This window comes from Chiroxiphia lanceolata, chromosome 29 (assembly GCF_009829145.1).
Source record: "Chiroxiphia lanceolata isolate bChiLan1 chromosome 29, bChiLan1.pri, whole genome shotgun sequence".
Lineage (NCBI taxonomy): Eukaryota > Metazoa > Chordata > Aves > Passeriformes > Pipridae > Chiroxiphia > Chiroxiphia lanceolata.
In genome coordinates this window covers 1,210,772-1,227,805 of record NC_045665.1, presented here as the reverse complement: position 1 = coordinate 1,227,805, position 17,034 = coordinate 1,210,772, and the positions used below count along the sequence as shown (strand labels likewise).

Here is a 17,034-nt window from a genome sequence, read left to right as displayed (position 1 = left end):
CGTGACGTCGGGGTTCACGGCACAGGGCGAATCGCAGCCCACGAGGGTTTTTTTTTTTTTTCTTCTTTGTCTCCGACTCGCCCGGGGGACGGAGAGTCCGGGGGGCAGCGGGCGCGGGGCAGGCGGCGTCTCGCCCCAGGTTGTCCCCAGCGGGTCCCGGCGGCGTTCCCGGCGCTGTCACGGGTCACCGGGAAACTTCCTGGGAGAAGGGGGGGGAAAAAAAAAGCGGCCGGGTGGCACTGGGAGGGTTTTCTGCCCGAAAGGTGTTGGGAAGTGCAAACAAATCCCCCCGGAGAGAGGAGCGGGGAGATTCCTTGGGAAGGGGCTGAGGGAAGGGATCACTTCCAGCACAGAGGGTCTGACAGCCAGGACTTGGTGGGATTCGGAGTGTGGCTTCCAAAAGTAAGGAGACACTTGGCTTCCTAAAAAATACCTCTTTTTTGGCTTGTTTTGTCTGTCTCCTGCATGTCCTACAAGTCCGGAACTGTCTGAGTGTGAGACTGAGGTCAAGGGTGAGATTTATGGATCAGATATGGGTGAGAAAGAGGGAAAAGCAGAGAAAGGAGAAAATAGATTGGCCCATCATTGATCAATGGATCGGCTTTACAATGCCACTGTCCATCCCATCCCAGCTTTACAGTCCATCCCATCCCAGCTTTACAGTCCATCCCATCACTGGACAACACCCCCACCCCCAATTTCAAGGTGCAGTTTCATCCCAGCACTCTGGAATTGATATCTGCAGTGTCCTGGGCACGTACTTGGATTACTGAGTATTTCCAGAGCTTTTGTGAGTGTTGGTATCCCACTGGCATTCCCATGTGCTCCCTGTTTGCGTTGTGAGCTGTGGGATGCACTGGATACCTGGGAATACCTGGGACAGGGACACAAGTTGCTGTCTACACCTAATCCAGGGGTTGCCTTTTCCTCCCGTGCCTGTGCAGCCCTGAGCTCTGTGGGCCCCAGGACTGGGATTTACCATCTCTGTGCCTCAGTTTCCCCTTTTTAGCCCACGTGGGCAGAGCTGGGTCCAGGCAGGGCCGATGGCAGAGGGACAGATGAGCTGCCCGGAGCCCCCGGCGCAGTTTGCCGGGACACCACAGGACCCGCCAGTTTATTTAATGACACTTTGCCTCCTGACTGGCCTCGTCCTTCCTCTTGTCCTGTTTTCAGTGGCCAGGGCCTGCGGAGCGCCGGCGCGTGGCCAGTGCCAGATGGCACCGTGCTGGTGGCAGCGGGACGGCTCTGTCCTGCCCTTCGGATCCAGCGCCCACTCTCTTCCTAAACGCCCTCCAGTGCCAGGGAAGTCGCCCTGAAATCACAGGAGGTAACCAGCACACACCTCCCTGCCCCTGGGAGCAGGGACTCGGCTCCGGTCGGGATCCTCAGGCTGTTCTGACAGCGCGACAGTGAGTCACGTTTGTGAGGGATGTGATCGGTGATTCAGAGCTGGAAACATCAACAATTTACATGGAAGGAAGGAGATAGGAGGGAACCCGGCTCCCATTTCCGTACTGGGAACGGGCGGTCGCATTCCCAGCCTTGGGGCCGGCCCTGGACGCTGCTCCCGCTGGGGTCACTGGGCTGGGGAGGGCTGGGCTGGGGGTGCCCTCCCTGAGCCACAGTCACACTGGTGTGGCAGGTGATGTGGTCTCTGCAGCTCCCCATCCCCATTCCTGTCCTTGTCCCTGTCCTTGTCACTGTCACCATGCCCATCTCTATACCTGTCCCTGTCCCCATCCCCATTCCCAGCCCTGTCTCCGTCTCCATCCCCGTTCCCAGCCCTGTCCCCATCCCTGTCCCCACTCCTCTCCCGTGGGCAGCACAAAAAGCCCCTCCAAGGTGTGTTTGTGTCTCTCCCACACTCACACAGCCCCTGTGCTCCCCCCTGGCCCCGGGGCTGCAGCTGCTCCCTGTGCTGATCCATATAAACAGCCGCCAAAATCTCACCTTCCTGCAGAGCAGATCAGCAAACTCTCGGTTTATTTACGTCTTTAACACCCCCCACACAGCATTTTGCCTCTGGATATCAAGTGTGAAGCTGCTGCCTGGAAGATGAGTCGAGTTTAATTAGGGCACGCGCTTTTCCGAGTCTCTGACGACGATTACAGGGGTTTTGTCTGGGAAAGGGGCTGCTGGAGGAGGGATTTATCCCTCTGGAGTGGAGGGGGCAGGCTCCTCTGAGGACTGAGCTCCCCTCTGTCAGGGTCCCAGGCTGGCAGAGGTCTGAGTCACCTCGTGGGGGCACATATAGGGCAGGGGGAGGTGGGAAAGAGGAGGCTCCTGCCAGAGGCACTCGCAGGGATGTGACCCCAAGTGGATCAGGCTGCAGCGTGTTCTGATGGACCTTAAATGCCGCAGGGCAGAGCTGGAGCTGGAGCCCATGATCTGCAGGAGTGTTTGGAACGTGCCTGGAAATCAGGTTGGCTCGGGCTGAACATGCATGAGGGGGTGGGCACAGACTGGGGTGGGCACACAAACAGGGGGCACGAGGAACTCGGGGGTGAGGGCCAGTTCAGAGCTGAAGTAACTGAGTAAACTCAGCATTTTGGGAGCCCCCATTCAGAGCTCAAGTCCCGCCTGAGATCAGGCACCTTCGTACCAACCCAACTGAAGCCTTTCTCTGGGGCTTCACAATTCCCACCTCCTTCCCCGTGGCCTCCAGCAGAGCCAATCCAGGGACAGCCACTGCAGGTAACAGGACCAGCTACTGTGGCCTCTGCAGCTGATCTGGGTTATAATCAGGTTCGGACGTTGGGTTTTTGTGGGGTTTTTCCTTAAATGAAATCCCATCATCCCTCCATGTTCCCATTGCCACATTTCCCCTTCCTGCCCAACTTCCCTCCCAGAGGTCCAGGAACATGGAATGGTTTGGGCTGGAGGGACCTCAAAGCCCCCCCAGTCCAGGCTTTGTTTCTCCCCAACAAGAGCTGCCCAGGACCCCTGGGGCCAGATCCCCTCCCCCCTGAAGGGCTTTGCTCTCTCCCACATCCACGGGACTTAGTTGTGATGCCACGATAATTCCCAGAGATTTAGGAGCTCATTTCATTTGATCTGGCTTGTTAATTCCCAATCAAGTGCTGATTAGAGGCCACGGGGCAGAGCTGGAAACGCACTCGCAGGCTCCTCAGCGAGACCTTGGTGTGGTCCTTGAGGGGGGCAGAAGCTCCTGAGAAGGCTCAGGCTGTAACTGCACCTCGTGGCATTGGGAAAGGGAAACTGGGAATCATCAAACAGACAGATTCGACCAAAACAGGGGATTTAATAGGATTCAACATATACAGACAATGGAGCAGAGCAAAGGGCTCCTGTGCCCAGCAGCTGCAACCCCAGAGCTGCTCCCCCGGCCCGGGGCAGGACCGTTGGATTCCTCAGGGGATTCATCCTGTGTGTCCCAGTGAAGAGCTGGGAGCTGCAGGGATTCAAGAGCTTCCCCAGGCTCCCCTCAGGTGACATCCCCAGCTCTGGAGCTGTTTGTGAGGGGACAAGGAGGAGCTGCAGGGGGGACACGTTGTGGCCAGCTCCAGCTCCAGCTCCAGCACCAGAGGGGGAAGCTCCGGCCACGGCGCGGGAACATCCAGCCCCGGATGGGCAAGAAGGGATTCACTCCTTCAGGATTCACCGTCGGCTGGACCTCGGTGGGACCTGGGAGCTCTCGGTGCTCCGGCCGCGGAACCCCGCGGCTGTGACCTCCTCCAGGAAGCTGCCGGGAAAGGCTCAGGTCAGTGGGACAAGGGCCAACTGCCCCCCCCCCCTGGGCCTGGCCTTGAGCCTTTGGACCCCACCAGGACCTGCTCCTCAGCCCCAGAGCTGAGACACAGCCCCAGCAACACTGGGATGGGGGCACAGAGGCAATGGAATCAGGGAATTGTTCAGGCTGGAAAAGCCCTCTGAGCCCATCGAGTTCAGCTGTCAACCCAACACCGCCAAGGCCACCACTGACTGTGTCCCCACGTGCCACATCCACGTGGTTTTGAGCAATTCCAGGGAGGAGGGACTCCACCACTGCCCTGGACAGCCCTTTCAGTGAAGGAATTTTCCCCAATATCCAACCTAAACCTCTCCTGGTGCAACCTGGGGCTGTTTCCTCTGGTCCTGTCACTTCCTACGCGGTGACAGTGGCAAAGGGGTGACCTGCCCATGACACTGTGATCCAACAACAGGTCACCCCTGCCTGACCCACTCCTGTGGCTGTCCTGGGGCAGCTGGAGGCAGGAAACACTAATCCAAGAGTAAATTCCAAGCTCCCAAAGCCAGGAATGCTCCCAGCCAGGAAGATGCTGCCGGAGGACGGTTCCTCTGGCAATGAGACACCACAGCCGTTCCCAGGCTGACTCATCCCCTCAATGTGCTGATCAGGTGATCTCAACACTAATGCTTAAAAGAAAAACACCAAAAAGGATAAAGAAATGCAAACTAGGATATGCCACGAATCCTACAGAAATGGGATTTCCCTAAACTGGGTCTGGAGCAGCTCTTCCTGCCCAGGTTGTGAATCCTGAGGGGTTTGAAAAATAATAAAACCCTAAAATCTCAAGCAAAGGCCCAGCTCTGAGCTCCACGGGACACAGCTGGAAGGGGCACAGACAGGACACTGTCCCCTGGCTCTGTCCCCTGGCTCCACCTGGCTTTGTGTTCCAGCCCCAGCTCTCTCTCCTCCAGGTTATTTTTAGGCATTGGAGCCAGGCAGAACTGAGCTGTGGCAGGGAATGACTCGCTGGTGTTTTTAGGGAACCTCCCGGTTCTGTGCTGTCCAGAGCAGGTTGTGCACGTGACCAGGGTCCCCTCAGGGTCCCCTCAGGCCTCTCTGAGCACCTTCCAGGTCTGGAGTGTGCCAAGGCAAGAGCCAAAGTGCCACCTGCCCCAGGGGGATGAGCTGCACCACGGCACAAATCCCCCGTGCTGGGGTTGTTCCCAGAACCCCGTGGATCCTGCGGGGCCCGGTGAGGACCCAGCACAGGTACCTGCAGGTAACTCCATGGATGCTCCCCCTGACCAGGGCCCAGAGATCAAACCCCCAGGAGGAACAAACCCGCTCCCAGCTCCACTCCCACCCCTCCGGAGCGAGGAGGGTCCCCACGAGGCTCCGGTGCCGCCGCGGCGCCGTAACTGGGTAACTGGGTCAGGCTCCACATCCCGGGATTAGTCCCAGCAGGTTTGGGCTCAACCTGCCCAGGATGAGTCAGCCCCAGCGCCAGATGTTCCTCCTGCTCCCAGGCATCCCTTTTTAGCCGATTATTGATCCTCTGTAACCCTTTCTCCTCCAAACCCTGCTTTGGGATCGCCAGGAGCAGGGCTCGGATCCCCAGGAGCAGAGAGGATTCTCCCTCCCCTGGGTCACCCCCCGGGCGCCCACAGATGTTGGTCCCAGTTCCAGTGGGGCCGTAGGAACAATGGAGCCCAGGATTAGGTGCTTACACGGCTGCTCGGTGCATTAACACCCAAATCCCCTTGTTTCTGGTGACATATCCGCCCTAATCCCGCAGGAATCAGGAAGGCCATGGATTACAGGAGGGGTTGGGACACACTAAAATCTGGGTTCCCTCACATCAGACACCTCAGGGATTGTGCTGAGATATCCCTGATCCTCAGGCACTGTGCTGGAATTGTGGGGAACAGTGGACAGGAGACATTTTTGTTGTCCTTCCGTCCTTAGGGAAACCTTATCCAAGAGAAAACAAATCATTTGGAGCAGGGCTGTTTCAGAACAAGTCTCTGCTATCCCTCCCCAGAGCTCCCAGGCAGGGCCCAGCTGGATCCAGCCCTTCCATAGGACCAGCCTTTTAGTTTTGGGTTTTTTTTCCCTCCCCACTTCGTTCTTTGAAATGCAAATTTGGATACAGAATCCCAGTTTTTCTGTAAATAATTCAGGGACTGTGCCGAGACGTGGTGGAGCCCAGACCAGCCCAGGTGGCTCCTGGCAGCACAAATCCAAGTGGAGCCCATGATGGGGCTGCAGATCCTGAGCTTCAGCAGCAGCTCAGGGTTTTCCCACCATCCCACACTGAGCTGAAGGAAGGGCACGGGGAATCTGGAGGGAATTCCTGCTCCCCTGCCTGGCCAGCAGTGAGCTGTGCCAATGGGAAACAATGCCCAGTGTGGCCTCAACTCTCCCCTGCACCCAAAGCGAGTAATTTGGGTTCAGGAAAAACTATTTGTATTTATAAACCAGACGCTTCCCACCAGGAATTCCATACCAGGAGGGACCTCTGCCCACCTCCAGCAAGGCAGCTGCACGTTCAGTCAGTGCTGAATTCTGCTCTGGCTTCCCGAACGTGCGGGGAATTACAAGCAGGAAAAACTCTATGGAATAAACTCTACTTCCCTGCCCTGGAACTCAGGGAAAGGCAGGTTAAAGCTCCAGGAGGGTGATCTGTCCCTGAGCCACCACGAGCAGATCTGGGCACGGAGCACCGACCCCCCCGTTTCCGTGTGTTATCGCCCGGTGGGGATCCCTCCTGCACCCCGAATTCCTGCCGTGCCAGCAGCTTTGCAGGCAGGATTCCCGGCGGGATGGGTTTTACCTCCTGGTGTTGTGGATGGTGGTGCCGCCCAGGACGATGCGGACGCCGGGGTTGGAGCGGTTCAGGTTGTACACGGCCAGAGCCTCCTCGTACGTGGCCCCTCCGATGAGGAACACGACGATATCCTGGGGCCTGGGGCAAAGGCACAAACCATGGAATGCTTTGGGCCGGAGGGACCTTAAAGCTCGTCTTGTTCACCAGGTGGAAGCCCCACCCAACCTGGCCTTGAACGCTCCCTGGGATGGGGAACACTGAGGAACACCCAGCCAATACTGAGCCAGGATTAGACAAAACCAAGGATAAATCCTGCCCTGGAGGCAGCGATCCGTGATCCTCACGGTGCCTCTCCCAGACCCCGCGTCACCCCTGGGATCTGCTGGGCTCAGGGCCGACAACAACCATTAAAATCCCACAAAACCTCATCTCCCCCGAACTTTCACCCCTGGCCCTGAGCAGCCTCATGCAGCAGCACCCGGATCCCTGTGGATCCACCCCCCCATGTTTAATGCATGATTCAGGCTCCGCTGCAGCTGGGAAATCACAATCGATTCCGGAGTCAGGCGAGGACACGGCGCTGCCTCGGAGCTCCCGGGCTCGGGGTGAAGGGCACGGAGCAGCTCGTTTGGGGCTGACCACGAACTGCCAGGATTTGTGCCTCAGTTCACCAGGGCAGCCGGTGTGTCCCAGTGCCAGGGGCACCAGGTGTATCCCAGTCCTGTGGCACCAGGTGTATCCCAGTGCCAGGGCCCCCAGGTGTATCCCAGTGCTATGGTAGCCGGTGTATCCCAGTGCCAGGGGCTCCAGGTGTATCCCAGTGCCAGGGCCCCCAGGTGTATCCCAGTGCCAGGGGCTCCAGGTGTATCCCAGTGCCAGGGCCCCCAGGTGTATCCCAGGGCTGTGGCAGCCAGTGCATCCCAGTGCCAGGGGCACCAGGTGTATCCCAGTGCCAGGGGCCCCAGGTATATCCCAGTGCAGGCTCTGCCCAACCAGCCCCACGTACCTGTCCCGGAGCGTGTTGGGGCCCAGGTAGGGATACTGGCTGTCCTTGAGCTTTCCTTTGATGAGCTGGTCCAGCGTTTCCTGGAGCAGGGGCTGGTGCTGTGTGTACACATTCTCAATGCCCTGTGGTGGGAGGGAAGCTCTTTAGGAACTGGGAGAGCAAGGAGGGAGGAGGAATCAGCAGAGGCACCGCATCGCCCAACAACCCAGCAGGTGTCACCCCTGAATCTGGGATTTGAGGCTCTTCAGCAACCCGCTCCCATTGTCCTCAATGGAATTAGGCCCTGAAGCCACTGCCCTCCCTGTGAAATCCCAACCCCAAGCCAGCAGCCCGACATTCCTGCCAGCCTGCTCTGGCTGCAGTTTTGGCTAAAACTGTCCCTTTTCCCCCCGAGGCATCTCGGTACCTTCAGGCCTTTGAGGAACTGCTTAGTGATGGCCACGGCGTCCTTGGGGCCAAATAGGTCACTGCCCCGGACCCGCTTCCCTCCGTACTCCACCACGGCCGACACCAGCTGTGCGGGGAGAGGGCAGGAGCTGTCAGGATGGGAACTCCTCACTGGGCTCTGGGGCTCAGGGACATGGAGCCAGGGGGGTGATCCCAGTGGCACCGCACACAGAGGTGAGGGGGTGGAGCAGCAGCACCCCCACATCCCCCCGCCTGCCCCGACCCTCCTGCACAAGGAGAGGCCTCGTCTCCATCGCCCGTGGCAGCAGCAGCAGCTCCTCCACACGAGGTGACATCATCCTGCTCCTCCACCTCCTCCCCAGCTGCTCCTGGCGCTGCCGCCCGCTCCCTTCCCACCAGCTCCTCTCCATTCCCAGCCCTTCGCTGCAGCCACTGCCAGTGCAGGAGCTGGGCAAAGGGGGAAGAGGAGAAGGACGGAGGAAGCTCATCCCAGGCCTGTGCACGTGCCACACTCCCCTCCCAGCAGACTCTTGCCATCCCCGCTTTATTCAACCCTTCACAACACCACAGACCAGCCCAGGGTGGAAGGGCCCTCTGGAGATCACCCCGTCCAACCCTCAGTATCCCCCATGTGGGAAATGGAGCCACTCATTCAAAAAGCCCTTTAAAGCCACACCTGCAAGTCCTCCTTGAGCCGATCTCAGGGCTCTGCACAACAACCTGCCCCGGGCTGACCCAGAGCGGGCAGGTTTCCCCCCAGAGAGCAGCGATTCCCCCCGCATCGTGCCCCCCGTGCCCCCTCCCCGGGGTTACCTTGCGGTACCTGTCGGTGCCGCCGCGGGCGCGCAGCTCGTCCAGCAGTGCCGGGAGGCCGTTGCTGGCGTGGCGCTCGTAGCGCAGCGCGTAGAGCATCACCAGCCGCGCCGCGTCCAGCTCCGACACCCGCGGGCTCTGCAGCACCCGCCGCACGCTCTGCGGGGACACGGGGACACCTCAGCGGGGGCCAGGCCGGGCTGCTCCGGAGCCCAGGGCCTGAGGGGCACGGAACCAGACTGGTGTCACTGCCTGGGGGACGTGGAACTGGACTGGTATCACTGCCTGGGGGACGTGGAACCGGACTGGTATCACTGCCTGGGGGACGTGGAACCGGACTGGTATCACTGCCTGAGGGATACAGAACCAGACTGGTCTCACTGCCTGAGGGATACAGAACCAGACTGGTCTCACTGCCTGAGGGACACAGAATCAGACTGGTCTCACTGCCTGAGGGATACAGAACCAGACTGGTATCACTGGTGTCACTGCCTGAGGGACATGGAATCAGACTGGTATCACTGCCTGAGGGACATGGAACCAGACTGGTATCACTGCCTGAGGGACATGGAACTGCACTGGTATCACTGCCTGAGGGACATGGAACCAGACTGGTGTCACTGCCTGAGGGACATGGAACCAGACTGGTATCACTGCCTGAGGGACGTGGAACCGGACTGGTATCACTGGTGTCACTGCCTAAGGGACACTAATCAGACTGGTGTCACTGGTATCACTGCCTGAGGGACACAGAACCAGACTGGTATCACTGGTGTCCCTGCAGGAGGGGGAGGTCAGCAGGCACCTCCAGACACCTCCAAGCTCTGCCCAGCCCTTTCTGGCTCGAGTGGAGCCACACATGGCCCACAGGTTTGACCACTACACTGGCTCAAAAAACCTCTCAGGTAACCCCTCCAACTCCATTTCCTTTTTGGAAGGTCCATGGCAGAAGCATCAAAGTCTCTGCAAACCTTTGGATGTGAGATGTGGAGGAGCAAATTGCACATTTGGAAGCAAAGGAGGGAAGGAATTAAAGCATGGAAAGAGAAATCCCAGTGGAAGAGCAGGGATCTCAGTTATCACTCCTGATCTGCTGCTGGATTCACCACCCTGGCTCAGCTGTTTGCTGGGATCTGTTTGACTAATGCTGACTAGTTACCAAAACATAGGACAAAATCCTGGCCTGTAAGGAGGACCAACAGGAACTTCACCCTTCAAGTTCAGGAATTCACCTGTGAGGGGAGGGACGGAGCCCCAGGGAGGTTCCTGTGCTGGCAGTGCCAGGATCAGTGGGAAGTGAGGAGAACAGAACAGCCATTGTCCACGGGAGGAGCTGGGATTCCAACCCTCTGTTCAGCTCCCAGGGCTCCTGCACTGTGTCAGGGTTAATGAGAGCCCAGGGGAGGAATAACCCAAATGTCCTGGACTGGGGGGCCCGAGGCCACCAGAGACTGAGCAATCCTTGAAGTGACATCAAGGGAGAACAATTCCACCCTTATTCCAGGCTCTGGCTGGTTGCTCCTTGTCCCGTGGCCTTGCCCTTCTCGCTGCCATGGGGAGCCACAGCAGGGACAGCCTGGGGCAGGGTGGCTGCAGGGACAAAGATCCCACTTCCATGGGTTTCCATTCATTTCCGAGCTGCTGCAAGTTTTCCAGCGGCCTCGGTTTGTTGGAAGTACAACAGGGCCCTTCAGGCATGGGGCTGGGGAAGGGACCTGAGGCAGCTTTTCTGCTCTAAAAAACTGCAGAAACACTGAGTTTGTGCAGACCAGGACGAAGGTGACCCCAGGAATCCCAGGATTCACCTGCCAGGGCAGGGCTGACCCGCCGGTGTCTCCATCCAGCTCCCAGCACTGCCACATCCCCCCCAAACCCGGAGCTGGTGATGTGACAGCGCTGTCACATAATGGAGGAATGCTGGAGAGTGGGATGTAAGGACACGATTTGCCAAGATGCTTCTCAAGCCAGTTATTAACGATGACTCATCCCCATCTGAGCTGAGCAGGGAGGAGCAATTCCACATCCAGCGTCCCACCCCGCAGGACACAGAACTCCCACCCCCAGGGGAGCGACGGGATCAAAGCCCCGGACCCAGGGCTGGGATGGAGTACCTGGAGGGCGCTGGAATGGTCACTCTGGCAGGCCAGCTCCTGCTCCACCTCCGACACTTCCAGCAGGTTCCGCTCGGCGACGAGCCGGGACAGCTCCCCCACCACCGTCACGTGCTTGGACACCGTCCCCGACATCTTCTTGAACTGAGGGTAGTTCTCCACAAAGGCCTGTGAGGGGGGAAACCAAGACAGTGGGTGCTTAAAGGGAAAAGCAGGAGACAGAAGGTGGGTGCAGCCAGCCACAAACTGCACAAATTCACAGCAATCCAAGCCCTGTGTGCGGAGGATCGGGCACCTGGATCCCAGGAGCCCACAGGATTTCTCCCATTACCCAGAGACTTCTGGGAGGGATGTACTTTTTATTTACTCCTAAAATTAAAGGATACAGAAAGCACCTCCAAAGAGGCCTCCAGACTCCTTACCCTGAGCAGTGGCCAATGTAACAGCCCGTGCTCTGAGCTGTGCCCCAGGACCCAGCTGGGATGGGCTTTGTCTGTACCTTCATATCTGCAATGGATTCCAGCTTCTGCTGCTCCTTTGGCTTCCTCCTCTGGAAATCCTCCATCAGGTTCTTGATGTTGGTGCCAATCTCGGCGAAGTTCAGGTACATGTTCTGCACGGACAAGACAAGGGGAGCACAGGGAAAGAGTCTTTAGGAGCTGGGAGAAAGTGGCCCCTGTGCCCGAGGCACATCCCCCCAAACCTGCAGCTCTGCACTTGGCTTTGAAATAAAACCACAAACAGGACACCTGATCTCCTGTCAGGTGTCACTGGTGCAGCTCAGTGACATTCACCACTGGCACATCCCCACCTCGATGCTCAAAGTCATTGGGAAGTTCCCTTCCCAAAACACGAACGGGACGTGACCCCCAGACCCAGCTGCTCGGGGAGACCCTCCAGGACACCCACATTGGCGTAGAACTCGTCGTTCTCAGCTGACAGGACGACCTCCCGCAGGTCCTTGCTGATCCCTGGCACCCGGGACAGGTCGATGCGGTTGTTGTTGATCCCCAGCAGCTCGTGGACCATGGCCTGGTACGTCCACTGCCAGGGGACAGAGGAAGGCAGAGGGGTGACCTTGGGGAGGCACAGCACTGGGAAATCAATGGATTTCAGCTGAACCCGACCAACGCTGCTCCCGCTCCCCCAGGACACACGGACAGCCCAGGTGTGTGTCCCTCGAACCAGCCAGGAGGTTACAATGAGAAATAAACTCACTGTAAATAACGGTAAATATCACTGGGAAATAATCAGAGGGGGAGAGAGCAGAGGGATTTCACAGGGAATGGGGGTGGGAGGCAACACTTTTCTCTCCCACATCCAACCCGTGCCCAGCCAGGGGGAGAACTCCCATCCCTGCCCCGGCCTGGCACACCTGGGCGTGGCTCACCTGGTTCAGGAGCGGGGTGATGGCATCGTCAGAACGGTCCAGGATCAGGAGCAGGGGAGGGACCTCGGTGCGGCGGAAGTCGAACAGCTCGTACTCCTTTGTGATCACTTGCTGTGGAGAAAGGGGAAAAATCCCACTGGAACACCTGGAAAACGCTCCCTCTCAGTGTGGATACGGGTACGGAGGGAAGGGCGGGTGAAACCCCGGCCTGCACTGGCAGGGAGGAGCTGAGGGCCCAGGAATGCAGCTCTCCAGAGGCTGTTTTGGGAGCAGAGAGGGACGTGACCTGCCCAGCGCTGGGCCATGAAGGAAATGATGGAATTCACAAGAATTGACTGGAAATGGGTTGAAAACCCAAACTAGCCAAAACTGAATATCCCCCAAAGGGAGGACGTGCCGTGGCCGTGGGCTCCTCTCACCTTCACGCACTCGGCCAAGCGCTTGGCTGGCTCTGAGGAGAGCTGGTACCGGATCATGGGGCACTTCTTCAGGGACAGCAGCAGAGCAGTGAGCCCCTGGGTTGTCCTGGCCAGCTGAGCCGGGTCCCAGCTGCGGCCCTGGAAGAAAAGGCTGTGCCTCATATGGATGCACTGGCCCCAAACTTCCTCACGTCCTTGTTCTCAAGTCCTAAAGTCTCACAGGAAACCACGGCTGGGCTGGAGGAGCAGGTACCCCCAGGGCCAAGCCCGGGCTCCCTGGTGTTCCTCTCCTTGGCAAGGACCATTCCTTCCCCCTCGTGGCCCCTCCAGCAGCCCCCCATCGCCCCAGTTTGTGGTGGTTACTGGTGTGTTACCCAATCCAAGGAGAACTCGCCGTGTTCCTACCCGGCAGCAGCCCAGGAGGTTGAGGGAGAAGACGTGTGGGTTCACCGCAATGTAGTCGCCGTAGAATTCCTGGTGGGGGAGCAGGACAGTGTCTGTCACCACCCAGAGCCCTGTTCCAGCACCGGCACCAACACCCAACCCCAATCACGGGCCTTTGTGTCCATCCTTCCTCCCACCCGAGCTGGTTGGGAACAAGAGCCCTGCTGCTCCCCCAGTGTCTGTGAGCCTGGACCTTCCCTTTGCTTTTGGATCTACCTAAGCCATCCAAACTTCACCTGGACTTCAGCCACGACCTCCTGCTCGTCGGCCTCGGCCAAGGCCTTCACGTCGCTCTTGCTGATGACGTTGCTGAAATCTGGGAGGAAACAGCAAAGGGATGGTTGGGATCCGGGCAGACCCTGTGGGACAGCACGGCTGAATCCCCTCCAGAGCAGGAGCAAATCCCCCAGAGACCCTCTGACCCTGCACCTGCAGGTGCTGGAATCCTGAGCCACCTGCCAGGGATGCTCGGAGCTCATCCCCTGCCCCTCTCCCTGGCATCCAGCCCTGCCGCGTCCTGTGGAGCCGTGATGACATCTAGAGGCCACTTCACCCAATTCCCAGGATCCCACCGACTGATTCCAGGGCTGGAGGACTGGACTTCAACCCCAAACCAGCTGGAGTCGTTCTGCTTCATTCCCAAACCCAGGGAACATGCCGTGGCATGAGCAGGACACGTGGGAAGCACCTGCCTGATACACCCAGCACGGGAAGGTGCTGTGTGATCCACACTGGGATGTGGAGCCTGTCCCACCCACGCTGGGATGTGGAGCCTGTCCCACCCACGCTGGGATGTGGAGCCTGTCCCACCCACACTGGGATGTGGAGTCTGTCCCACCCACGCTGAGATGTGGAGTCTGTCCCACCCACGCTGGGATGTGGAGCCTGTCCCGGATTACAGACCCTCAGGACCCCCGGATGATTTGTACTCACAGATGAAGTAGACGCTGTACTTGGGCCTCCGCAGCTCCTGCACCAGGAGCTCCACATTCTCCTGGATGGAAACAGCAGCGAGGAGAGCAGAGTTAAGGAATATGGAATCATGGAAGTGTTAAGGTTGGAAAAGCCTCTGAGATCCTGCAGTTTTGCAACCCCACAGCACTGCTAAAGCCACCACTGACCCGTGCCCCCAAGTGCCACGTCCACACATTTTTTAACACCTCCAGGGATGGGGGGGGACTCCACCACTGCCCTGGGCAGCCTGTGCCAGGGCTGGACAGCCCTTTCCATGAAGGAGTTTTCCCCAATATCCGACCTAACCCCCCCATGTCCCCAGCACAATTTGAGGCCGTTTCCTCTTGTCCTGCCGTTCCCTGGGAGAAGAGCCCGACCCCCACCCTGGTGAGTGCGGGGACCCCCGGGCAGGGTGGGGGCGGGCGGGGTCGGTACCTTGGTGGGCCGCAGGAAGCAAATGGCCTTGAGGTGCTTCATGGGCTCCCTGTTGGGCGAGTCGAGGCGCTCGAAGAGATAAACCTCGCGCTGCAGGATCTCGGACTGGGTGTACACCACGCTCACGGCGCCGGTCTGCGGGCGGCACGTTGGGGGACATCGCCCGTCACCGCGGGCCCGGCGCTCCCGGCCCCGCCGCCCCCCCGCGCTCCGGGCCCGCCGCTCACCGTCTCCCGGTCCATCAGCAGCACCTTCATGCCGGGGCCGCTGTCCTCGATCATCTTGGACACGTACTGCCGGACCGCCAGCACCGCGTTCATCTTGGCAGGGCCGCCCGGCTGCCCCCGGCCCCGCTCCGCGACCCCCGGCCCGGCTTCGGCTCCTTTCGGTTCCGCCCGGCCCCTCTTCGGCTCTTCCCGTTCTCGCTTCGGCCCTACTTCGGCTCCGTTCGGCTCCGCCCGGCCTCGCTTCGGATCTGTTCGTCTCCCCCCGGCCTCGCTTCGGATCTGTTCGTCTCCCCCCGGCCCCGCCCGGCCCCGCTGCCTCCTGGGAGTTGTAGTCCGGCAGCGGGAGCAGCCCCCGCCCGCAGCCCCCACTGGCCCCGCCGTCCCTCGGGGCGGTCCCGCAGCCCCGACCCGGGTCCTTCGCCCGTCCCAGGGCCCGAGTGCACCCGGGCGATGGAAATAGCCCAGGAGGGTGAAGCAGTTTGAGACTGAACCCACCCAAACTCACCTCAGACCCACCTAAACCCACCCAAACCCACCCCAAATTCACCCAACCTCCACCTAAACCTACCCCAAAACAACCCAAACCCACTCAGTGCGACCCCAAATCCACCCCAAATGATCCCCAAACCCACCCAAACTCACTCCACTGCACCCCAAATGCCCCCAGATTCACCCCATCTCACCCCAAGCCCACCCAAAGCCCCCAGGAGTGCTCGATGTACCCCAGGAGGGTTCCCAAGGACAAGGATGGGACTCAGGTTCACTGAACATGAGGCAAAGCTGCTCGGGGGGCCCGGGGGTGGGCGAGGGGTGGGTGATGCCGAGGCTCCAGGTCCAGCCTGGTCCCATTAATCCCTGGAGCAGGGCAGTGGGATTAGTGCTATTCCCAGTGGGACAGAGCTGACCTGGGGCCGGACACTCCCCCACTGCTGGGGCCCTATTTATAGCGGGGGGATAATGATTAATTAATGATTACGTCCTGCCTTTCACCTCCAATTAAGCAGCTCCCCTTTTCCTCGACACCTTCGTCATCTTTAATCCTTCCATTTCCTGCCCAGATCCCTTTTTACTTTTCATTTCCAAACACTTTGGATCTCCTACCCTGGAGGCCGGGGAGTTCTGCACACGTATGGATCTTTATACAACCCCCAAAGGTTTGGGTGGTTTAAATAAGGATTTAGCTAAAAAAAGTTCAATTCCAGCATTTTATTTCTTATATTTTTTATTTTCACCTGACTTGATTTCCTATATTCAAACTGACTTCCTATGGAATGTGTGGGTGCTCCCAGCCAAAGGATACAGACAATAACGGCAAATGGAATAAACCATTGAGATTATTTTTAAATTTAATTGCATCCAATTGTTTTCTGGCCTCGTTTGGATGTTAAATAATTCAGCGCCTGTAAAGTGCTTGTTTAGTTACTGTCCAGTTTCCTTGGAAATGCTTTTGGATGAGGTCAGTGAGGGTTTTATTTGTGAACCAGCCAAACCCAGGGTGTCGTCTCCTCCTTAAATCCATCTTTGTCCTTGTCCTTAGGGAAGACAAACCCCTTTTTGTGCCATTTTGAGGAAGTGAATTGCAAACCAAAACTCTGAGGCTTCTTGGTGGGATATTTATCTCTGGCTTGCAGGTAAAACATTTGAAACAACTTTTATTCCAAGGAAATTTTACACTTTTCCTTCCCCATGGGCTGATTTGGGGCGGTGGAAGAGCAGTTTCATGTCCTGCGAGAGGTTGGAATCACAGAATTGTTTAGGCCAGAAAAGACCTGTTCATTTGCCATCATTTCTGATTTAAATCTTCCTTAAGAGTTGATTCAAATATTATTTCCATAAATCCAGCTGATTTAACCTCCCCTATAACTGCCCTGGGCCCGTCACCGTCGGAGCAGCTCGAGGACAGACGTCGGTCCCTAAGTTGAGGCAATAGGATTGTCTGGGATTACAGCACTGCTATTTTAAGGGATTGAATTCCATCACAATTAGTTAAAAAGCAGCTGATTCCTCACTCCTGATTCCAAGGAGAAATGGCCACGGCAGCCTGTGCTTCCCAGGACATCCCCCAGCACCACCTGAGTGGCTTGGGAACATCCCAGCCTTTCCCTGTTCTCCCACTCCAACACAACTCATGTCCCAGGTGTTTCCTGCCACCGTGTGCAGGTCTCCTGGGAAAAAGTGCTCCATGAAAAGAGTCTCCTGGCAGTAAAATAAGGCCTGGATGGGTTTCCAGCTTTGGAGATGAGGAGTCATGAGGGGCTTCACCTCACCTCGTTATTGTTTGATAATCTAATTGTGCTAAATGGTGAGAG

General features: G+C 58.2%; 1 protein-coding gene across 1 annotated transcript; it reads right to left on the bottom strand.

Moving 5' to 3' along the window:
• Positions 1–3,242: 3,242 nt before the first annotated feature.
• VPS45 (vacuolar protein sorting 45 homolog) lies at positions 3,243–15,013 on the bottom strand. The gene is made up of 15 exons (XM_032713234.1): positions 14,726–15,013; positions 14,499–14,633; positions 14,043–14,103; positions 13,346–13,425; positions 13,071–13,139; positions 12,666–12,803; positions 12,247–12,357; positions 11,766–11,900; positions 11,356–11,469; positions 10,857–11,024; positions 8,746–8,904; positions 7,931–8,038; positions 7,525–7,646; positions 6,525–6,656; positions 3,243–3,703 (listed from the first exon to the last, which is right to left on the bottom strand). Exons 1-15 carry the CDS (start codon positions 14,816–14,818, stop codon positions 3,619–3,621), a joined length of 1,710 nt encoding a protein of 569 aa, XP_032569125.1. The 5' UTR covers positions 14,819–15,013; the 3' UTR covers positions 3,243–3,618.
• Between the last annotated feature and the right edge of the window lie 2,021 nt (positions 15,014–17,034).

Bases quoted from the DNA above. Each gene is read 5' to 3' on its own strand.
- VPS45 (XM_032713234.1), bottom strand. From the start codon at position 14,818: ATGAACGCGGTGCTGGCGGTCCGGCAGTACGTGTCCAAGATGATCGAG. The intron at 14,634-14,725 runs GTGAGCGGCGGG...TGCCGCCCGCAG, and splicing joins TGCTGATGGACCGGGAGACG to ACCGGCGCCGTGAGCGTGGT. The intron at 7,647-7,930 runs GTACCGAGATGC...CTCCCACCACAG, and splicing joins AGTTCCTCAAAGGCCTGAAG to GGCATTGAGAATGTGTACAC.